The sequence below is a fragment of the Simochromis diagramma genome, unplaced genomic scaffold (assembly GCF_900408965.1).
Source record: "Simochromis diagramma unplaced genomic scaffold, fSimDia1.1 OVJJ01000216.1, whole genome shotgun sequence".
NCBI classification, from domain to species: domain Eukaryota; kingdom Metazoa; phylum Chordata; class Actinopteri; order Cichliformes; family Cichlidae; genus Simochromis; species Simochromis diagramma.
This window is the reverse complement of record NW_024386883.1, coordinates 16,287,691-16,313,065: the sequence shown is the minus strand read 5'-3', so window position 1 is coordinate 16,313,065 and position 25,375 is coordinate 16,287,691. Positions and strand designations below refer to the sequence as shown.

The 25,375-nt window shown below is 39.8% G+C and overlaps 1 protein-coding gene across 2 annotated transcripts in view; it reads left to right on the top strand.

The window, feature by feature from the left end:
• tmem132e (transmembrane protein 132E) overlaps positions 1–25,375 on the top strand; it is a 409,943-nt gene that overhangs the window by 315,623 nt on the left and 68,945 nt on the right. For both annotated transcript variants that reach the window (XM_040032498.1, XM_040032497.1), the window contains exon 3: positions 24,820–24,960. In XM_040032498.1, coding sequence (XP_039888432.1) covers positions 24,820–24,960 — 141 coding nt within the window. The remainder of the gene's footprint in view (positions 1–24,819; positions 24,961–25,375) is intronic.

The window sequence follows — 25,375 nt, the reverse complement described above, 5'->3', positions numbered from 1 at the left end:
ATAAAAGTCTGTATCATTATATCCTTTTTGGGCTAAGTGAACATTTTGAATACACTTTAATTAGGGAGGTAATTTTCTTTCAGCTGATTAGCAGACAGTTTGGGTACATTTAAATACAACACACAGTTTAAATATTAGCTAATTTCACTGAGTCGTTAGAGCTGGAGTAAACAGAGCTGGTAGCAGAATGGGCTTGTAAAGGTTCGCGATAAGGGCTTGACAGGATGCTCTTTGACTATAAAAATGGGTTTTATTGTTCTTTTCTCGTTCAGCTGAATGTGAACAGAATCGTGATTGAACAGTACAAACGTTAAAAGGTTTTATTGCCCTTGATACAAATGAATTCTTTTTTTGTTTGTTTTTTAACCTGCTTCTTTGGTTGTTGTTTATTTTCTCTTTGACTTTTTTTTTAGTGAAACAGGGGATTCATATTCAGTCTGAAACTTTCAGTCGATTAAAGTAACTGAAAAAATACACGATATAGCCGATTGCCCACACTTTTATACAGAACCTCCGCATGAATAAGATGAAAATATTATATTGACATGCGTCTTTTTTTAGTGTGTGATAAGAAGACGTATATAAGAGGTGTGGTTGGGGACCGCGGCATGACCAAATTTATTGTGACTGTGTGAAATGAATGTGGATTCTCGTCGCTTTTAAAATGGTTGCTTCGAAAAAGGCAGCGCGTCTGTGGCCACACGCAGTTTCCTTACATATTCAAAGCAACATTTGTGCATCAGAACGGTGATAAAACAGCATTATGATGGAGTCGTTCTGCTATGAGTTTGTGACTGAGTGGGGTCAAGTTGGCAATTCCATGCAATCTATTTGTGATAACACTGTGAATAAGTGTGATAAACTGGCAAACCTCTGCTGCTGTCTGCAGAAAGAAATCCGCATTAACCTATTAAATTCAGAGTCCAGTCAGAACCTCATAGATTTGAAACAGAAATTCAGAAATTTCTCCACAATCAGGTCATGTAGTTGCTGTAAGACGGCAATGTAATTGCAAAAAACAATCTTGCTTTTATACTGGACGATTCCCAGAATAAAACCAGTTGGTGTCCAATACTGCAAATCCTCATTGGTGCAGACTGACTCAGACTTATGTTGGAAATCTGTCTAGCATGTAGAAATTAGTTAGCAGTTATTTGGAAATCTTCACCACTCTCTCTGAGAGTGATTGCAGTCAATCCAAGGCAGACAGCCACATGTTTTTCGTAGTTACAAAGAGGTTGTATCCTATATTTATTCTAGCGAGCCATAAGAGGTATTCATCTAAAATATGATTTTTACAAGTCTTTAAAATGTACCATTCTCTGGCCTTAGCAAGACACACCTCAAGATTTCTTTGATATGAGCTGCCGCTAGCATGGTCATACCGGTTTTCACAGCCTTATAGCAAAAAGGGACTTAAGTTTAGTGGATATTTGATAGATTTAAGTGCTCTGATTTTCTCTGTTCATATATATATATATTAGGGGTGCAACAGTACTCGTATTGATATTGAACCGTTCGATACAGTGCTTTCGTTTCGGTAGGCATATGTATCCAACTGTTACACACATGGCCACAGCCTTAACACCAACAATAAAAAAAATTTTAATTTATTTGATCAACTTTCCTTCTGACGATGCTGTCTGTGTTGAGCGCTCAGTGGATCTGCGCTCGACAGTGCAGCCTAGGCGGAGTAGTCGAACGCAGATTCACTGAGCGCAGGACAAGCTAGCGAGACAGAAGTTAAGCTCTCCTTGCACCATGGCAAATTGAACCTCCCCCACCCTCATTCAGATCTGGCGTTTGGAACTATTTTGGTTTTCATGTGACGTATGACCCTGAAGGTAAGCGCGTCATGGACTAAAGTAAAACAGTATGTCGGATGTGCCACGCAATGCTCAATTACATTGGTGGGAACTAGTGCGTTAGCGCAGTTAGCTCGTTAACGTGTTGGCCGTCCTGCCCCACGCACGGGGCAATCCGCGGTAGCTCGTTAACGGAGATTGCCGTGTTGTGGCGTTAACGTCACTTCAACGAGATTAATGCTGACAGCACTAGTGGGAACACAACGAATATGACTGCACATTTACTCCGACATCATCCTAGTGCAAAGACAAGTGGAAGCAGACAAAAACAACAAGCACGCATGCTACAAACTTTACCCGAGTCATTTAGACAGCCGTTAGCACATGATTGTCCTTATGGGGACCTGATATGTTTAATATGCTGCTGAGAATATAGCCCAGAAGAAGCGTATAGTATAGCTTTTATTTTGGAAAGAGACATTTCTCTGTAATAAACTCTCTTTTCCAAAGAGGAGTGATTTCTCGATCAGATAGATAAATTTTTTTATTACTTTGTTGTTTCAGCAACATTAAATTTAAAAACTGTACTTTTGAGTTAAAATATATATTTATAATTTTAATAAATGACAAATTAAAAAGGCATGAACATTTTTTTTGTATCGAAAAAATATCGAACCGTGACACCAAAGTATCGAACCAAACCGTGAATTTTGTGTATCGTTGCACCCCTAATATATATATATATATATATATATATATATAATATATATATATATCACATCATGGCTGTGCCACTGCCACTGCCCTTCAGAGACAGCATCAAAGTATTATTGAAACATATCATTTTAAATGCAAAGGCCACATTCACTGAGAACTAGTGAAGCTTGGGTGGAGTCAGATTGCTGACCAACTTATTATTTCAATTTGAAATTTGCATATTATCTGATAGAAAGAAGAGCAAAGATGGTTCTGACAGCAGCCTGTAAAAATGGTACGCCAGCTGGTTTCTAATTGAGTACAGGAGCTGCATGTGGAAGTATGGGACAACACTGTTTTGCAGAGTGTTGTCAGTTGTTTGGTTCATTTTTTTTTCTCTCTCTTTTGATTTTTCAGGTATTCTGAATCATCTCTCTAAAATGCCGCAGGGTACTTTTCATCTGCTCCACACCTCGGCTTACATTTGCCTCAATCAATTTCCCAAATCTTTGTGCTCCTTTAGGGATGCGTTTAAACTGAATAAATGGCAAACCTGATTAAACCGCCTGATCAGGAGTGCGTTTTACAGAGGCAACCACTGCATACTTTGACCAAAAGAAAAGAAGCAAAAAACTGTGGATATTCTGTCAAGGTCAGACACCGGTTGTGATCTCGAATAACAAATAACGCGGCGGGATCTTTTCACGTGGCTGACTTCATATTGCAAAACCCAGGGATTATATTTGCTGCTCATCAGTTTTTCTGAAACTCAGATTTTGGCTGAAGTAGAAAAAAATAACAATTTCATCCACAGCTTTTTGTTTAAAAATACGGAGGAAGGATTTACGGTCAGGATTAGGAACGTGGTCGTGTTAGTGCATTGGGAAAACTGAATGACATTTTGGTCCCATGGCTATATGAAATTCTTTGGCGTAATGAAAAGTCCAAATAGATGCGGTGAGGACTAGTCGGAGGTCAGTGCTTGGTCAAAGTCATAGAAGACACACAAGGCTCTTAGACCTTTATGCAGTCTTGAGGATGCCATGGAACAGTTTTAAAAGGTCTACCTGGACTGCATCTACTTTCTTTCAGATAATATCAGCTACATGGGCATGTGATTTCTGAGTAACATCATATCTTCCCATTTTCATTTTAAATTCCATGTCGAAAGATGTCTAGAGGGTTCGCTCATCTCCTTTAGCATCCCCCCACTTCAGTCTTTTTCCGAACGCAAACATTTCTGCATAAGCTCAAAGGCTTTTCAGAGATGTTCAGGTGGAGTCTCTTTCCATCTCGGGCGTATTATTGGCTACATTAGGCCGCATATTCATGCGTCTTTCTTCGGGGATGTCTTTCTCTCTGTCTACCAATTTGATATACTGTGGGTGTACAGGGAGGAATTCCTGTGCCTGGTGAAAATAAAGGCAGATTTGCATTTGAAAGAGCGAGATCTGCAAGGTAAGGCAATGTCGGATAGCTCAGAGCTGTTCTCAGGTGTATTGCTGTCATTTGTTGCAGGATAATTGACATCATTCAGAGGGCTGCTGCCAGCAATATGTCAGAGGAGTTGTGTTTGCCTCGGATTACTGAAGGTGTTTTGAAAATCGATTGTAGGAGAGGCACATGAAAGCAGTTTGCATACTTCTGTGTGAACCAGAAGTGGTTGAGCTTGGCTGCTGGTTGAGCAGCAGGTCCTCCAAGAGCCTGTGCTGCTTGTTCTTGCTCTGTTTTTTGTTTGTCTTGAGGCCTGTACTACAAAGCGAGGTCAACTTACCCAGGGTGTCTTTCCGTTATCTGGACTCACTGAAGGCAATCAGCCAATAAGCCTTCACATGAAACTGGTTATCGACTGGATAAGTTAACAGCAGCTTCCTTCTGCCTTCCTGTATGATTATATATAGTATAGCCCAGTGTACACTAACAGACCTACCAATTTCACATCTGTGTCATTAAGATAATGAGAATCTGATGCATCATCATCATTTTTAATGTAATTAAAGTTTAAAGGACAGTTTTAATTTTTATCCTTTCAGCTATACCCTCGGTGGTGTTTAACACTGAAAAATAATTTATAAGATAGTATAGTTCTTACTGATCATCAGCAAAATACAAAGACGTTGAAAAATGTCTTGATTCTATTGATACTTTTTTTCTGAAGAATTGATTGGTACAGTAGGCGGTAATTTCATACGTCTTTCTCAACCTTTACAGCTTAAGTTGCCATGGATTTATACCTCTGTGAGAAGTGAGCCACCTTCGTTGTACAGAAAGCCCAGATTTAACCCTGGTGACCTGGATAAGATGAAGTCCTGCTTTGCAGTAGAAGCCTCTGGACAGTTTTATTCTTTGATGTAGTTCCATTCTTCAGTAACTGCAAATTACTACAAGTATGTAGAAATTGTAAAAGTCCAATTTCTAAGGGGTTTACTGTGCTCCCCGAGCCTCACAATCACATCATGTATCCTTTTATTTTTGTTTGTGTCCTCATCTTCGTCATCACAGGATCCTCTGATTAAGTTACTGTCAGTTGTACCAACTTGTACTTTAGAGATGGCATCGGCTAACGTAGAACAGACAAACAATTCTCAGTCTCGCAGACTGATAACTCACGACCTTTACAGTCCAGAACATTTGAGGACATCTTTGGGACATTACTCATTGAGAATGCAGCTAGTCCACTGTTCATCACATCCAAGTAGCCTCATTCAATTGAAGAGACATTTAACATTCTGAATGGCCTAAGTTGCTTCAAATTACAGGTAGTTAGCTTTTCATGCTGGACGTCCTTTAGTGTGACTTTAAAAACAGTAATTGTTAGAGACGGCACACTTTTAGAGTGTGTGGGGGTTTCTTTGCAGGCATTCAAAAATAGTAACTGTACATCAGTATGCCAAGGATGTTTGACGTAATTATTGGACTCTAAACATACAAAAATGCGTAACAGTTTTTATGACTCTTGGGTCCTTCTTTAAAGTCAATACTAGCCCCAGATTTTTCAGAAAGTATCTTAAAATGTATACTCATAATAGTACACTGTGTATGTTTGAAATAAGACACACCACTTGTCTGTGACATCATATCTGGAAAAGTAGAGCACTGGGTAAAATTTGGCATATACGTCTTTGTTTTCTTGTAAAACTTCTCTACCTGGTTTAATGGTTACACTATGATTATTCCAGTGCTGTAGATGACTAGATGTTGTGGTGCACTTTTTGGTGCACTTTTCCATGCAGCAAATAGCATACGCATTCCTGCTTTGCTCAAGCACGTATTGATCGTGCTGCTGTTAGGTGTCTCTGTGAAGTTGCAGGTATTTAATAAACTAAGAAGAAAGAATCCAAATACCTTCAAGCAGTGACTTCACTTCCTGTTTTGTCAGACCTGGATTACACTCATAGTGAGACTCACTGCTACCTCTTATAGATGGATCTTGCGTGTTTGTGTCATGATAATGGACAGCAAGCCATGCATAGACAGGCTGAGGAGGGTGTACCAGAATTCTAAATCTCGCATTGCCAGCGATGGTCTAATGCTGCCTGTTGTAGTTGTGCTTCACGCTAAATATAAATAATTAGGCTTTGTGATTATTATGATTGATTATTAATATTATAAGTGATGATTTGCCTGTTTTGGTGCCTGATCCAGCGCTTGGAGCCCAGCACGGCACGTGGTTCATGTCTACACACTGTAGCAGCTGCAGTTCAAGATGCTGTTGACAATCCTTTGTAATTTTTTTTCCTTCTTCTCGTGGAGGAATCATTTCTGTTACTGGGTTAGTGTGTGTACACCCAGAGAGGGATGACATTTCTTTTACACCGGCTTCTGTGTGGGTGAGGATCCCCAGAGAGAGCTAGTTTTACTCGGAGCTGTCCAATTTGAAATAGGAGTTCCTCGGGGGAAAAGCTGAGACCATCAGGAGCACTGACACCACCCCCTGCTTGAAAAGATATTTGAATTTAATCTCCTATTCTTGGTACCTTGAAGGGAAGCGCAGTTGCTCACTTTCGTTATGTTGTAATCACAGCTGCACAGGAGCGGCAGCCTCACTATCTCATGCTCCAATGAGTAGTAGTAACCCATACATTTTGCTTGATCTCCAAGTCAGCGCAGCTCACACTGAAAGCTAACGGTGTTCAATTCCACCCTGAACTTTGAATATTTGCACTGAACTCGGGCTGAAATATTACTATAAACACTATGTATGCATAGTGATTTGAACTCTGAAAATGTCAGCAACTAGGTTGCAGCACGGCCCCAATTTTCTTACCCTCTGCATCTGTTGGCAGGTCTGAGCTCCACTTGCCTTATCAAATAAATTGGACAGTGGCTATTTCCCCGATTGCCTCCTCAGAAAGGTTCTGCCTCACCCAAGGGTCTTCTGCTCATGGCTGTGGCTGATGGGAAAACTACTTAGAATAATTGTCCTCCAAAAGGACAGTTCCCAGCCATTGCTGTCACCTCCATATTGCACACAATGCATGTGACTCCTGTGTGCATGCGTATGTGGCTGAAAGAAAGGGGCACAAAAGGGGAGAAAGGGTTATTGCTTTAGGTTATGTGTCGCAGTTTTTGTTCAACATGTGTTCCCTTCTGGCGCTGCCGTGCTATTGGAACACTGAAAAGCCAGACCAGATTTATTTGTAATGCGGGAAGTGAGAATTTTTGGCCTTGACAGCAGTGGCAATCCATTTTTGCCTTTGCTTTGGTCTATACATTATATTAGACGACGTTAATGCAGTTCATACAATATGTATGGATAATGCCTTTTGACTCCAATCCACTGATGCCATCTGCAGTAAGTCGGAGCCTGGTGACGGGTTCACTAGCCCTTCATACCTGCTCTAATAATGCAAGTAAATCTGAGGATCTGCTTTGATGTTATCTTCTACCGCACACTAAACCCCTCTGACACCTTTATGCATAAAGATGAGTTTATTCATGAAGATTACTATTCTCTATTGAAGTAAGAAACACAGCTGTGTGTCTTCTGTGGCTCTAGAGGGAGATTTATGAAGAAACCTGTCATTAGGGTTATCTTGGCTTGAGGCTTTAAAAGTGTGTGTACAAACTCTGAATGAATCGGTGAATTTTTTACTTGACAAAAAAGTTAATAGACAGAGGTGACTTTGAACATTGATAATCCGTCGCAACATTCATGGATGTGAAGATGTCACATTGGATTATAGGAACTTTTCGCAGTTTGGAAACACAATGAAAAGAAAATCTGTTTATTTGGGGAAAAACGTTGGTATTCAGCAACGATCAGTCGTGGTAGTAGGAGTTAGTTGGTTGGTTTTCCAGAAAAACTAGCTAACTGGCCTTTAAGAGATGACGCAAAACTTGTTAAATTATGATGCAAATCTAGAAAATCTGCCATAAAATTGTGAAACAGAGCACAGAGGATCAAGGCGTTTACCCGTTTTCCGTTACCAGTTAAGTGACAATTCTGCCTTTTTAGCACCAACATCGTTTTCATTGGATTTTGGCAACCAAATGTCAGATTGTATGATTCACAGAAGTGGTTCAAACTTTGGGCCCATCAATTTTGGTGGACATGCAGAAACCAGTTCTAGATTAGGCAACAACATTGGCATTGTCTTGGAGGATGAGGGGAGGTTCCCTTCTATTTGTAGTTCATTTTCCATTGCAGTGCAACCAGAACTAAATGCCTTCTACTTTTAATGAATTAAAAGAAAGTCTTACATCAATACAATCTACTCAATCAGCTTAATTAAATGTGCAATTCTTAGTTGTTGAGTTTTTTTTCCAGCAAGTGGTCCAACTGCAATCACACCTCAGATGCCTCCCTCCAGGGTTGCATTTAGCAGGTTCATGTCCAATCCATTTAACTTTCAGGCTGCCTAAACATAACAGCTTGAAACAACAGGCAGACAAATATCAGCCGTTATTAAAACAGCATTTTGTTTGTTTTTGACGTTGTTCTGCATTGAAGAGCACACTGCAGCAGGCCAGGCTAGACCGAGAATTATGTAATAACAGTTGAAATATTCCACTGCAATCACTTTTTTTTTTTGCAGTTGGCAGTGTGAATGAATTTGAATATGCTGAACAGTCACAGGTTAAAATGAGTGCCTTTGTCTCCTCTTCCCTCGTTTGCAATTGCCGATTAAGTGTGAAAATACACAATTGCTCCCAAATCGGAGGCTGAAAATCAGTGGTGACAGATGCTGCAGATGATTGCCCACGCTGCTCGTGGTCGACATGCACAGATTGCATAGCGGCGTGGAATTTCCAGAGGAAGACTTTGTAAAGCCCTTCAACCCTTTTAATGGGAAACCCACAGCAGGAACCACAGCATCCCTTTCATCTGCAGCAGAGACAAACAGACTCGGTTTTAAGTAACTGAGTTTTGAAGTAAGACGCTGCAATCCAGCCAACGCAAGTAGGGGCACGACTGAGCTTTAACCCTCTCCTGACACTGTAATCATCCAGAGCTTTTCAGCGGCAACCGACATCACTAAGGAAAGACAGGACATCCCCCTAACAGAGCCCCGTAATTTATTTAAAAATATAGATTTTGTTTTTTTTATAGAGGTCATGTTTTTTGTAATTATTTCATAGATCAAAACACTACTCACATCTAAATTGAGTTTTATTATGCTGGTAGTTAGGTAAGTCCCTCCAGAATCATCTCCCATCAAAACAACTAAATTATTTTCCTGCTTTCCTCTTTTTTTCTCCTCCAGTGAATTATTATCAGATTGGGCAGAATTCTGACTGCTGGGCCATAGTGAGTTGCACATTGTTGACTTTTATTTCAGTCAGAAATGACTGAATTACTCAGTCTGCTGATAAAGTCTCTGTTGGCCAAGCCCTCTTGCGTGGCCTGACCACTCTGTTTATTGTCTAAGGAGGCGTTCTTTCATCCGACTCCGATAATGAGCATTTGGGTTTTTTGCAGCATCGAGCATCACTCTGCCAACTCAACATCTGCAGCAGTTTCTCCTCTGGTCTTTGTGACTGACGACATCGTGCAGCCCTCGTATTGACATTGACACCTCTCTTGTCTCAGGGCCATAACGAGCGTGTTGCATGAACGTTTTTTTGGGGTTTGTTTTCGTTTTTACTGAGGGTATGTGTTTGTGTTGGAGTTAGTGGAGCTGTCTTGGGTGCTGGAATTGTCATAGGAACACAGAATAGAGATTGTGAGGACTTACAGTGCGGGGGAAAACACTTTTTCAAGTGTTAGGCAGGTTTTTTCCTGTCGTTTGTGTTAAGTGCTCATTACAGCAAGTATCTCTACACTGCATTTCCCAAACTCGGTCACCTGTCAAACGTGTCAAAATGTCACATGGCTGAGCCAATTACTGTCACATTTTCATTTTCTTTTATTTATTGATCATCCTTTATATATTCTATAGACCGTACCTTTAGGTCGTCTGTCAAGCCACTGCACTTAAACTCTACGCCACATTTTTCGCCTTCATTCTAAATAAAACATACATAGGAAATATATTTTTTCCTATGTATGAAATGCAGCCCTCTCATATTCGAAACTCCCATTTCTCAAAGCAAACATTTCCTCCTCCTGTCAGTCTTCATGAGCTCCCTAATCAGCTTATTTGGAAGCCCCCCCCCCCCCCCAAGAAAAAAAAAATTAGGTGGTGGCTAGTTCTTGTTTGCTTTGCCACTGCAAAGTCAATAAGTTCCCACCTCATCAAATGTTGCCGCTCTGCCAGTGGATATGCACAAGGTGTCCTTTAGTGCTGGTTTTGATGCACTGGCCACAGCAGTATTGGACAGCAAGAGATAACAGTAATCTTCTGAAAAGCAAAAAAAAAAAAAGTCACATCGATTTGCACTCGCTCCTTGCTTTTTCCTGCTGTTTACGGTGACACACAAACTATACAAACGATACTATTTAGTTAAATTTTGTAAAAAGTTGTTGTTTTGCAAAAAGAAAAGCCCTTACCAACAATAATTCTGCATGTTGGAAAATCATGCTTGGCTACTGTGTTTGGGGAAGTGAAGCCGAGCAGTGATTTGCAACCGTCTGCATGTCACTACACGTGAGTTATACTCGTCTCATTATCGCCATAACCCAGTGCATCACAGCACCGACGGCAGTGGACAAGATTCCAAGTATTTTATATCCAGGAAATGTGAACAGACCAGCAATATATATTCTTTCCTGTTCATTCTTTTTTAAAAAACACTTTATGTAAAGGCTGAATGGTTAGTGACAAATGAAAAAGCTTTGATACAGTTGAACTTAAAACTGTAATACAATAGTGTTTTTAATTGTGACTTAAAAGTGGCTCAATGAGGTTTCAAAAAGCAGCAAGAAAGCTTTTTCTAGTTTTATAAGCTGAAGCCGAAAGTTTGTGCACAGCAGAGTATGTAATTGAATTACATGTCATTGGACACATAAAAGCACCACAGCCACAACAGGCCAAGGACAGATAAAAAATCTGCACTTATTTTGAATTATGCATACCTTCATGGAATAGAAATTTGTTGTGTATGCAGTAGCACAAGTAGCAAAGTTGTCTGCAAAGTGCCCCCTCAGAGGAACTAATGGAGCTTCTGCCTCCAGATGAGTGAGTGTGTAGGGGGGCAGGGGGGTCTATGGTGGCCAAATTTAGCAGTTGAGAAGAGGCCCCGTATCTGCTTTAATGCAAAAGGGAGTGCAGCTAATGCCTCCGAGACATTCGAGTGCTGACATTTTAGTTGTTTATTTACTTCTCTGTCTTCATCTGTGCATCGCTAAAGGGACAGCCGCGAAGTCTGACTCTATCCAACGGGGTTTCGTTCACCAATGGTGGCGGCACGAGCGTTCCGTGGGCTGTTGTCACACCATCGGTGATCAAATGTTTGTTTACTATGTCCCACTCGGCAGCATAACACGCCACTTGCGAATGCCAAATACCAGAGTCCAATCTGTCTGGAGCTGGCAGACGGAGAGGAAGGTCTTGGTCGTTCCATTTGATAATTTTGACAGGGAATTGTATCAGCCCTCGGTGAAATTCAATAACCAGAGCTGGGAGTTTGAAACACAGAAAACATTGGGTTGTGACATCACCACAGTGATGTCCATCGGGGCGCATGAAATTCGGCAATCCCTCATTTACCCTGTGACACTGCAGTAAATCGTGTTATTATTACAAATAGGAATGATGATTAAACTGCAAAAAGCAAGACAGTAATAAACTCATCCTTTAAGAGAGCACCATAGCAACGCATTATGAAGTTTCCTTTTCAGTTCCAATTCATATGAAGTCTCAGCTGAACAGGGAATAAAATAACCCTACCCATGTGGTGTAATATGTCATCATCAGTCATGACATTTCTGAAATATCTTACTACATTTTTCAGCAGTGATTTTTAATTTGGTAAGATGAAAGCGTTACAGGCCGGGTTTAAAAGGCGCTGCTTTTATGTTTGATATTCAAAAAAAAAGTTTCATCAGTGGAGCGGTATTTACAAAGGCAATACAAAAATAAAAGAGCTGTACAAGATTGAATTCCCAACTATGCTCGCAGCTTACACCGCTTTACAACACACCTACGCTTTAGTTAAGATTTTATTTTTAAATAGAACATTTCACAGGCTTGCTGTTCTCTCGTATGAAAGAAGTTACTACGTGGCACATCAATTGTTGTTCTTGTTGACGTATGTTTTCACATAGAAAGATTGTAACTGTAAAGAAATGGCTGTAGTTTATGGTTTAGGCTTGTGAGGTGAAGTAGGAGCACCTCTTTCATTCAAAGCCATAGTGGGGGGGGGATGGGTCTGCAACCAGTTGGTGTTGAATCCAGTATAGAGAAAAAGGGTCCTCTCCCAGTGCACATGTCTGTTACACATGTTTGGGCAGCCTTTGACTGTGATGAAGAAACAGATTATGCCCGTGTTCAGGCATGAAGTATCACAATATACTTAATTTTCTGCTTCTCTGCTCCCTAAGGTCTTGTGACAGTTTTCACTCACAGCAAGCCACAAGCTGTAACATCTGCTCTTAAGTAATAACTTCACAGGGCAGAAAACAGATTTAAGATTTTACCATCTTGTTGTGATTGTAGACTACCTGCTGGGTATGATGGATTTATATTATCATTTGGATTGTGAGATTTCTTCATTTGAAGAACTTGTGATGTTATTTATTTAAGAAGTGACCCAAATCTTCAGTTTATTCATTCTATTAGTATACAGAGCTTACGTTGTTCCAAAAAAAAAAAAGAAATAAAAATCACAGTCAGACAGTCAGAACCACGATAGTAAAAGGAAGGCTTTATTTCTGTCTGTCGGAATTTATATATATATATATATGCAGGAAGACGGCAAATGTGAAATGAATGGAGTCAAGCACAGCATGACAAGAAGGAGCTGAGGCAGAGTTGTGTTGCAAAGCAGCTTGCAGATGCAAATTAAATGACATTTGCCAATTGGATTTATTGAAGATTAGCTGAAGTATCAGTATGCTCGATTCTTACTTTGAAAGTAGCGTGGCCACTTGAGATCCTTCGAGTGTCAGAGATAAGATTAGATTCACAACACGCTCTCACTCCCAAACTGTAAGATTTTACGCTAGGTGACAAATCATCTTTATGTTACGCTTCCGGACACCCAACACGTCCTTATATTACGAGATCGGAAAAATTAGGAAACATGAAAACCGCTTGGAATGAATCTACACATGTACGTTTATTTGACTTAAATCGCTTTGGAAAACACTATCTAACATCATTAAAGTGGTGGTTAATGTTAGGGATAAGGTTATGGATAGGGCTAGGGCTGGAATACATGGCTGGAGCGTCCGTTATTGCAGGACCATCGTTCAACTGGATTTCATCCGCAACCCATCGACCGCCTTGGGACGTGACAAATCGCCTCGGGAGTGAGAATGGTCTGAGCTTCGGTAATGAGCCAGAAATGTGTTAATCTGTGGCTAGAAACACTAAATGCACCTTTAAAAAAAGTGTGAGCATCCAGCTGTTTCAAAGAACTGACCCTTTGGAAAAGAAGCTATAAATATAATTTTTATAAATATGCATTTTTTTGAAGGAACAAATTTCACATTTGATGTCCCTTTCTTATTCTTTCCTATTGTAGCCAGCATTTCCAAATGCTCAAATGATGACTGGAGCTACTGTCATGACAAAAGTTACAAGACTGAGAGGACTTAATCGCTGATAGATGTTGTAGTTGGATCTTTGCTGTAATTATCTAGCTTACTCGTCTCTTCTTTTAGAATGTGGCTTTATTTTTTGTGTTAATTAGCAGAGTACAGCGAGCTGGAACAAAGCACTGCTGATGTAACCTGAAAAACAAGCACTTATTGCTGGATTTTGGTTTGTTTGTTATGTTTAAGGAAAATTTGGGAGTGTTTAATAACAAGGAATGCTCTGTTGTTAACTAAACGTCATATTTATCACCGCGCTGCATTACTCATTTTCACATGGAGGAAATGAATCGGCTCAGTGTGTGCGAACAAGCAGCTGCGGTTTCAAATTTGTATCTGCTTGGTGATATTTCCCCAGTTTCTGAAGATTTTTGAAGACTCCCATTAAAAAAGTCTGTCCCTGGCAGGTTTCACACTCCCGTCTGGCTTTCCAGCTGTGTGTGAGAAAATCTCAAAGCTGTTTACTAGTGAACACAGACAGCAATGGATATCAAAGTGTTTGAGATGATTGATAAGATTATTGCATGTGTTCCAAGAGTGAAGCTATGATTGTCACTTGAGAGTTGCGGTGAATAGTAAGGGAAGCTCTACAGTGCCAGAGAAATTTGCAAGTGGTTATTGACATTTTTAGGGAGTTAAAGGTAAATCCCTCCTGGAGCAGCCTGTGGACATATCACTTATAAAGTTGTTGTCTAATTATTCCAAGGGGATATTTGGTGATCTTACATCATGTGTGGGGTTTGCTTCTGGATAGGCAGGTGACCTCGAGGTGTACAAGTTTTTTGGTAGGTTCTAAAACGTCTGTTTTTGGCAAATACTGGCATCCTCGCAAGTACGTGTAACTAGTGCAATTAAAGTTTTAATGTGAGGCAAACAGACTGTGCAAAAAGTTTGAGTCTGTAATCATTCTGACAGTTTTTATACTACAGCATATTCATTCATGACAGTATGCATTATTATTAGGATGTAACTTTAAGTTTTTCTGCAGGAGGTCCACAAATAAATAAATAAATAAACATACGAAGAATGTACATTGCATAGAAATGTATTAGATCACATGTAATTAACACAAGAAAATGCTAATATTTTATAAATTTGTTAAAAACTAAATCAAACAAACAAATACTGAATTTTTATGCCCAAATTTGACACACATTTAATCAAGCATAGTCCTCAACCACTCAAACGTTTTTTCTGTTCAAGAAAGTAGCTTAAAAAATCCAGCTTAGCATCTTAATCAAATAATTAGATGCCTTGTTACCAGTTTTAAGGGCAGTTGTGGCATAAACCTTGGGTTGTTTGTTATAGTATGTTTGTTATGTAACCTGTAACTGAGAGATCTACCGTATACGTGAGAACACTGACAAATACAGTTGACTTGGATATGACAACCTCATAGATTATGCTAGCTAGCAAACCTTTGCTCTGATTAGCTCTGGCTAATATTGTAGATGGCAAACTTTAGTTATACATTTATACCTTTTATTGCTGTGTGAAATCGTCGCTGTTTAACATAACATGAGTTCAAATGAGACCTAGCAGCTGCGAAGCTACAGTAGGATATTGTAGGCTCTTGTCACGGTCTTAGCTTAGTCTGCCATTATGCTAATGCTGCTTATTTTATGCTAGGTATCAAACAACAAAGGAAACAATGAGTTACAAAGTATGAATTGATTCCATCCCACATTTAATCCAATTCTTTAAAATCGCCGTCACTACATATTCTGATGATGTGAAATATATGTAGGTCAATATTTCTTCAGGGGGAAAAATGTGGTACTGAACATATTGTTGAGCATGTGGGTTGTTATAGCGATTAAAAGTAGGCATCTTTCAAATCAGTACTGTGTTTTCATTAAGGCACTGTGCATTTCAAAGCACAGAAGTCTCTTGTTTTCCATGTACACCCACACACCAGCAGCCTTTTAAGCACATTAACTCTCGACGACACATGTTGGTATATGTTTTTGTGCCGTATCTCATCGATAGGAAGAATTTTATCATGTTTGCACATCCCTGCTGTAGCCACACAACTTCCTTTGTCTGATTTGTGCTGAATGAACCTTTTTACAAAGAACAGTCAGATTCAAGTAGGCTGATCTCTAGGCTCCTCCGTTAAAATTGGATGTCACTGTAGAGATTTAAAGAGCGCCTAAAAATGCATTTTTCTTAAAATCCGTCTCATTATGCTGTAGAAGAAATTCCACTTTTGTGACTTCTCTGCCCGTGGGGACATTTTGTTCAAATGTCTTCAATAAATACTCTTTAAGAGGGCCATTAAAGAAAAATTAAAGACTTGCGAACTATGATTTAATCCCGGTTTGCATATTTTATTTATTAACATCAGCCAGTTTGAATAAATTGCAGTGTGTGGCAAGGAAGTTGACATGATTTCTGCAGCGAGGGTCATGAAGACATCGGCCTCCAAAACTCTTAAGCACACAATTGATGCAATGCAAAGCAAGCTGCAAAGAAGTACAAAATAATGAGGAGAAGGATACATTTGTATTTGCAGTGCCTTTTAATCATGAACAAGATGAACTACACAGATACTGATGAATCCATGAACATCTACAGAAACAGAATGATGATAGAATTTTTGTATTTAAATATGCAAATTATAAATACATGCTAATTTACATACATCACCAAAACAGATGTCTTGATATCGGCTACATCCACATTCAAAATTCTTCTTTCTTTCTATTTTTTTGACATATTAAAGTCAATTCTACATTTTTTTTAAAATCACTACATGAATTAGAGAAGGAAAAAAAATGTCTGAAAATGCATTTTCAGACAAAATATCTAAACGCTGTGTTCTCATATTGGAACAATGCATTTGGGCTTTTCTGCACTTTATACTTCTTTATGCTAGTTTTAAAAAAAAAAAGATAAAAGAAAAGTACCACTTTCTTGATCCAGCTAATCCCGAATGTACTCCGTTTATCTGGGATTGTCACTAGCAGTACACCCAGCCTGAGGCTCGGTTTGTGCCGCCACCTGGAATCAAATCGGGGGTCTTTTGTTTACATGGCAAATGTGTTAACCTCCACATCAGGGGTCCAGCTAATCCCAAATGGCTAGGAGAAATAAAAAATGCATCCCATACAAGAGCTCAACTCTCAGGAGGTTAAATAAATTTTTATTTTTACACATATGCAGATGTCTCCAATGCTGTAGTGTTTAACACATCCGATTCACACATGCAGAGCTGTAACGACACCACGTGACAAGGGAGCAACCGAAAGTAGCAGTATGTACCACAAATATTGTGTACCTTGGGCGTTTTCTTTTCTTCAGCCTGAAAGATGGCATATTGGAGGAAAACTAGTCCAAAATCTCAGAACACACCACATCATGTTTTTCCCCATCATGGCTTACGTTAGTACTTATGTAACAGTTTATAGCAGTGAAACCTCTACACTATAGGAAGTACACTGCAAAGCCCCTGCTTAGGTCATTGTGCTATCTGTGTGTTGTGGTCATTTCAATCTTCAGGACAGCGCTCACTATACCCCCGAACACAAGTCAGATTTGATAACTCCAAGGAGATCTTACAGGCAGCTCAGAAATCCAGCTTGGAATGTGTTTACCAAAAGCTCTCCTGTTTAGCAGTCCGTCAGCCGTCTCGAAGTCTAATAGGTGTTGCCATGGCAGAAGGCATCTGTGTGGAATGAGTAAGTAATAGCTCTGTCTTAACTGAAGTGGCTCACACTGCCTCTCCACTTTCCCTGTGTAGGAGCAGCAGCAGGGCTCACGCAGATTCTCAGAATTTGGGCGTGCGCTATTGCTGGTTACTGCCTTGCAGCTTTTCCATTTGTAATGCTCTTTCATTAATCAGCATTAACACCGTTCCACAGGGAGCCTGATTCATGTGGTGCTCCCGTGGGTAGTGCTTCATCCCCTCTCATTTGTGGTGCAAAAATGAAGCAAAGTCCGTGAAAAGGACTGTCTGATGAAAAACATCGATGCAGCACAATATGCAGGCTTTCTCATAAGGTGATTAATATGTAGTGGCTTTTATACGCTGTTGGTGAGTGTAGGTCATGAATACAAATACGAGTATTACACGTCAGGGTTGCATCCTTACCAGGAAATGCGCTGGAAATGGGTCTGCTGTACAATAATCTGTAATTATCGTCCTTTATGATCAGTATCTTTACAAGCTCTGCTAATAAAGTAGCAACTGGGTCACCTCATTTAGAGAGCGTCAGAGGGTATTACGCCTCCCCGTTTCAGCTCACATCAAAGGCAACACACCCGATCAGGATGGTTTCTTAAACGTTACATATTTCTGTTTCATCTCCCCTTGACGCACCGTGTCTGATAATTACTGTATTTTCTCTAATGTGTGAGATTTGATGAAAGAACAAAATATGAGCTGCAATAGCAAGAAATATTGTTTTGAAACAGAGTGTAAAATACACCGTCTTTGATGCAAGAATTAATACAGCGCTTTCTTGTAGTTCAGTAATTACAGCATCTGTCAATATTGCATCTCGCATGCTCGTGAATCATTATTCTTTATACAACCCTTCCCACACAGTCACTCACAACAAACACGAAAAAAGTAAAGTATCATTTTTTTCAAGATACATTTTTCAAATATATACTTTATATAATCTTGACTTAAGATCTACTTACTAGCTTTCTCCCAGGTTTCACCCTTAGATGTTATCAGTGATCGGACCTGCTGAAGTGCAGAAAGCCATGCCTGACCTTGGCTTCTGTGGAGGCGAGCATGTGAAAAACAAGAACATGCAATCTGTAGTTTGAAGCAGAGCCTGGATTGTACAAAAAAGAGTGATCTCAGGCAAAGTGTTGCGAATTAAGATGTCCTGGAAAAAGCCTCACCCTGTTACCTTTTTGTACCTCGGTCGAACCAAACTTAACCACAGAGAATGCGAACCAGAAAATGGTCGTATGAAAGATTTTGTAAGGGTTTTGTAAGATCACAAAAGCAGTGTTTGCAGAGTGGTGGCAGTAGTTTGTATCTTTCTCAAACTGCTGGCAACCACTGCAGCTTGCTAGCCAACAATACAGTCACTATCCTGTTGTTAAGTCTGACGTCACTAGCCGTGTCTGGGCCTAAACTCCGCTGCAGGTGTAACAATTGAGTTTAACATCCAGGCATCCATGAAAACGGAATTTATGACATTTAATGGAGTGAGAAGTTAGCAGGAAGTTAGCTCGCTAGCTTCTATCTAAATACAATATAGCATGTCCTGACTGCGGGGTTTTGGAAACAAATTAAAACGTACAGCTCTGTTATCACTTCCAACATAAATGAAGACAGAAAACTAAACAGCAGTGACATTTGTAGGGTTACTGAAGTTTGGCTAGCTGTAGCTAATGATGTGCTACGTGACCGCTAGCGACACAGCTATGTTAGCATAATATAAACATCCTAACTTTTTTCCCACTCGATAAAAGTTGACGTGAGTGTTCTCGGTGGTCAGGAACAAATGTAATCACATGGCAGGATGCTGTAAAAGGACCAAACTTCAGCCAGGAGAACAACTGAGATAATCCATCCACAATACGAGGTTAGTCATTCATATACTGCTGCATGGGCTGGGCTGTAGTTACATCCTAAGGTTTTAAAAACTGGGCTTAAATAAATGATTAGCGTTAATAAAAGCCGAGGGAGGTCAACAGTGATCACTGACTGTTTTAGGAGCTTTTTGAGATTAAATAGAAGAAAATACAAAACATTAAACATGTTAACAACACAAAAGCCATATTAAACGCAGACTACTTTGCGCCCGGAAGTAGGATTCGTCACGTCATCACTTAACGACCGGATTGGGTATTCAATACAACCCCATTATGGGTCTTTGTAGACATGTGACCACAAACCGGGTAACATTAAAAGTCATTTTGTCCATCACCAGTCATGGGGATGATGTGGGATCAATAAGGCCTCAGTCATACAAGCTGAGAGACTGGTCATTAACCATCTGGGAACCACTGTTCTTGAGGGAAAAGGGAGTATTCCCCATACGGTTGTGAGTGCTTCCTGGAGGTTAACGGCAGCCGCTGGAAAAATAATTGCGAAAGTCCCAGTTACACAGACTGGTCAGTGATCTCCATTTTTCCACAGTGACCCGCCTGTCGCTGGGAATACACATTTTCCCTTGTGACTGGTGGTTGCCAGATGGTCATTGACAGGTCGGAAGTGTGTGAATAAGGCCTTAGTGAATGCCTAGCAGATAGCTCCTGCCAAAGGCTGCCTGTGCCGACACGTTAGTCAAAGCAGTCAAAACCCATAATCATCCATAACTTGAAGCATCAATATAGTTTAAAGAGTTTTAAAAAAACAAACACACAGTCATCATGAGCGGGAAACTGGATATAGTGAACAGAACTGTTTGTACAAGTCTGCAAACATGTTTCTTTGTGCTCTGAAGTTGGAGATTTTGACATGGGAGTCTAAGGGCTTTGAGATTGGGCCACAGTTAGATTTAATGAAATTAGTTCAAACATTTAAATACCTTTTATGTATTTAAAACCATTAAAGATAAAAGATAATCACTGTAATTAGTTTAATACTATAAGAAGAAAGACATTTTCTGCATGGGGTGTGTGCCTATTCTGGTTAAAGAGGGAGGAACTTCAGCTGGAAGTCAGTTGCTTTCACAAATCATGGATGAGTGGTCGATGCAATGAGCGCAGGTTGGTGAAGCAAATGGAAATACCTCAGTGGCACTTCAGAATTTTTATCTGTCAGAGAAATAGATGCAATGATCTGATAGATGTTGCAGGGGCCTCAAACTTTCAAATGGAAATGAGACACTTGGGAGAAAAATATGATTTGGGTAATGCTTTCATGGAGTCTGTCCAGAAAGAGATGTTTGTCAGAGTGATGTCATGATGAGAAGAGAAAAACAACAGTATGTTTCTGTAAACACGGGAACAATCATAAAGATCACCAGAATTTTACTTTAACAGGAGAGCAGCAAGTGGCAGTAACATAGTCCTAAGCAGAGTGACAACCAGGGTTTTAATAGTTTTGCAATTTTCATTAGTTTTTATTTTTATTTAGTTTTGACTTCAGATTTTCAATTTTATATCAGTTTTAATTAGTTTTTACCAATTGTTTGCTAGTTTAGTTTAGTTTTTATTTTTTTGAAAATCCTTAGTTTCAGTTTAGTTTTGATTAGCTTCAGTTATAGTTTTAGTTGTGTTTGCGAAAATTAAGTGTAACAAAATCCCAGTTTCATCATATCAGTCATTCTCTTCTGCTTATCCTTGGGTATGTTGCTATTCCAGCTGCCATACCCTGCACCCTGGACAGGTCGCCTGTCTGTCGCAGGGCTAACACGCAGAGACAGACAGCTCACATTTCCACCTATGGGTTCTTTAAACAAATAAATAAATAAAGGCAGATGAACAACCATTGATACCAGGTAACTATAAAATGTATATCTTGGCCCCAATGAGACTATTAACTCTTGCAGCACCGGGTGTTCGTAATTTTGGTTCAAGTGAATTGATAAACTTTTTGAAGGCAATTGACTCACACAGTTATGTAGATGTCCCAGTCCTGTTGTCTCGGGATGCATCACGCTGCCTTGCCTGGGGTTAGCTTCTGTTTCTGGGGATGAGGGTTGAGTGTGCTCCCTTACCTTCTCAAGGTAAGCTAGGTTAGCCTTCTTGTGTGAGCTTTTCAAGTGCACTTTAAGGTTTGTGGGATTTTTTTCCCTTTAGAAATGTCCCTCATAATTTGTCTCTTTCCACTACAAGACACTTGCTTTATCCAAAACACAGTCATATTCAAAGTAATCCCAAATTGGACTCAGGCGCTTTCTCCCGACTTTTCCTGACATGATTCTGCGCGTGGACGGAGCAGCAACACAGACGACTCGACTAACGTACTGCCACCTGCTGACATAATGAGACACAGCAAGAAAAAAATCTGGAAACTAAACTTTATTTTCACCCTTGACTATTGTATGACACGCACACATCAATGAAAACTAAACACATTTTTGCTATAAATTCAGTTAATTTTAGTTAGTTTTGTGAACACTCATTACAGTTTTAGTTAGTTTTCCTTTTTTTGTTTTTATTTTTATTTCCGTTAACGAAAATGTTTTTTCACTTCTAGTTTTCGTTATTTCGTTAGTTTTCGTTAACGATAATAACCTTGGTGACAACCTCCTAAAACTACATAATAATATTACATCGTTATTTATTCTTTTTCACAGAATACAAAGTATTTTCCGAGCATATGCAGGCACATTTTCAAAGTAGACTAACATAGTAATGAATAGTCTAGAAGACATAAAGCACAGAAGCAAAAGCCAAAAGCATTAATAATTCACTTCTGTCTTGTGTTTCATGAAAATGAAACCATCAGATCAATAATCTGTAGTGGCTGCATTTGTCTAAGAATGAGCTCTGGATTTTTTCCATGTTACATCATTTGGGGCATGGCTCTGTGGTCAAATAACCAGAAATCACAATAACTGGGAAGACAAAAGCTTCTTTAAAAAGAAATAACAACTAAAAAATTCTCTCTGTAAACACTTTAATGAAATATATCGGTCAATTCAAAGGTGTCTGCTATCAGACAGTGGTATTTTGTAACAACTCTCTAGAAAATGTAAAAATGTCGCCCAAAAAGGTTACCAATAGCACGAGAAACCAGGTGATCTCAACAACTGATGGGTAAAGTATGACTAGAAAAAGGTCTTAGGAGCTTAGAAACAAAGTGACTTCTTTAAGTTTCGTAAAGATGTTTCGCTCATCCAAGAGGCTTCTTCAGTTCTAAAGCCAAATAGTGGAGAGTCCCGGGTATTTAAACCCTAGGGGGGGCTGTACCTTAAGAGACTCGTTGACCCTCTGTTATTAAACATGTGCTTCATCACATGAGCTAAGGTGTGAAAAAAGCGTGGGTCATTATCACCAGTGGTTTTGAGTGAAACCACTGTGAGACCTTGCTCCACCCAATGTGATTTATTGAGGTTACCTGATGCAAGATGTGAGTGGGAGTTGAGGAGCCTGGGAAGGGATCTCAAAAGTGGATTGTAGGTGCAGACAGTTAGTATCGTAAGCCGTCCCCTTTGCTCAAAGATGTTCACAGTGGACATAGACGGCCTCTTTCACGTCTCTTTTAAACCATCTGTCCAAAATGTGAACACTGGCATCCTCAATAGAGTGACCTTTAACCTTTAAGTGCAGATGTACAGCTGCATTTTGTCCTGTCTTATATACAGGCCTGATTTGACACTGGTGACACTATTGAAGGCAGGCTATACAATTTTAGGTTTAGTTTGGTGAGACGAAAAAGGAAGTGAAACCACAGGAGTCCCGCTTAAGTAAGTAAGAACAGGAAATCAGGACAGCATGCAAAACAGAGGGAGAGAAAAACAAGGAAACACATGAGACAAGCAAAATGGAAACATTACAACAACAAAAAAAGAAAGGCTGTCTGTTAAACCAAAACAAGGATCAAATCTTGGGGGAAAAAACACACCAATGGCTGCATCAGGAGCAATTTTGTGTTTCCGTTGTTGCCTAAAGACATGCAGAGCAGGGGAGCTGTGGATTAAACCATCAAAATACCTTCCAATTAGTGTGCAGTCTGCTCTAACTCCTGGGCCGCGGACCATCCTGAAAGAGCATGTTGTCATTTAAAAGCAATCCTGACTGCACAGACCCACTCACTTTTATTTTATCGCGGATCATCTTTCAGCATTAAGCAAAGCATAAATCTGCTGCTGCAACTGGAAATCATATTACTTCAAATATTTATGAACTAAATTTAAATACTGCAGGACTTATGTATACTTCAAATCACAACATTTTACTGGAGAAAAGGGAAACAACTGTGTCGCATGTTATTGTAGCTTTACTATACCATAAAATTCAAGAGTTCTACCCATTTATGTAGCTATTTATGTGTTTACTGCGTTAACTATTTCGTCTCTCATCCCTTTTTTTCTTCTTTTGGTGTTAGTTGTTGCTCCGGCAAGCGTGCACAATCCTTGAGCAGATGTTGGGGCATGTTTTTGTATAGCTGCAGCGTGCTACAGCTTTATGCATTTGCATAGTCTTATTTTGTATGCATCTATAGCCTCTGCACATCTGGTTCACTGTGTATAAAATCTCTGCAGACAATGCAGCGTTATGAATGTATATAGAAGTGCATGCACGTGCAGATTGGTTGGTGCAGCCATGCGTACATGACTGTATGTGTGGATGAGTAGGATTGCGGATGTAGATGTTTGGAAGACGCACACATACAGTATGTGCATTACATTTACTGTTATTACTTCTTTGGCCCTTGGGTTATTATGTAGAATAGTTTTGGAGATGGGGGAGAGAATGGTTTTATTTACAGAACTATGTAAAGTTCTACAATATTTATCAAGTGAACTGTTGTGCATGTACGTGTAAATATTATAAATAGTCTTAAAAAATATCTGAATTCATTTTAAAGCCTAACAGGGGGGCAGTAAAACACTGCAGTGTTCACAACACTCCACTCAGTACACTTTAGGGTCTGGCCTTTTTAATGTGAATACCTGAAATATTAAGAGGCAGCAGGGAGTATGTTTGGTTTCCAGGTTCAAACATTCTTCCTTGTTGCAGAGTGCTGGAGCAACAAACAAGCCAAAATAAATAAATAAAAAATCATCTCAAGGACTCGTGCTGGTGACCTTGACCTATCTATAAAGTGTGTTCTCCCTGAAGAGCTAAGGGCTAAGGAAGGGAGATTGCACATGAGACTCAATCAACAGTTTTTAGGAGTTTTAAAGGTGGCTTATTTTGTTTTAATGTGAAATGCAGTTCAGTAAAAGCTCAATGGTGTGTATGAACTTTCTCAAAAAGCAGGTGAACCGAAGCTTGTGGCTTTCAGGTGTTAATTCGAAATGAATATCCAGTGGGTTCAGTAAAAAGCTTTGTAGATCTGATTTTGCAGAGAGTGTAAGTGAGCACTCTGACCTGAAGTGCTCCTACCTTTCTGCTCTCATGTATCACTGCACTGTCATCTTCATTCATCTTTGTTATTGATTCATCTGTGGAATTGCTTTTGCCATGACGCAATCCAGGGGAGGAGGCCTGTAGCACAGAGAGGGTATCCACCTCTGACCTTGCACATAAATCATCCCCCTTAATAAAATTGACCTCCTCCATTATTTTTTCTCTCTCGCCACTTTCCTGCAGGGTCAAAGCTAAAAAGGGGGTAAACCTGCTCCAAACCAACTCGAAGAGCCCCCAGTGGAAGGTTGAATGGGAGGTGCAGTCTGGCGCCAAGCATTCCATCACCACCATCGATGTGAACAAGAACAAAGCAGTCAAGCAGGGGTAAGTCAACAGCCCTGGGCCTAAACACACTGGGTCTGTCTAACCAACTACTGCCGCTGCAGCTGTTGATTTCTGCTCCTGCTCCAGCTACACAGAGACGGTGGTATTTGTCTTCCTTAACTATGGACAAAAGATCTATTTTCCTTTGACTAATCAGTCATAGTTACCTGATGAAAGGCAGCTTCTAAAAGCATATGCTCAGACAGAAGATAAAACACACCATTGTCCCAGTGACTAAAGCAGCCTCTGCCTTATAGGCCAAAGTTAAATGAATGAAGATATTATCTGCTTAGTCTCACTACATCTGCCGTCAATTTAGTTTACGTGGAGAGATGAGGTAGATGATTGTGACTGCTGGCATTAAAATACCTTTGAGATTAGATCTTGTCTGAGAGCAGTAATTACACCTCAGGCT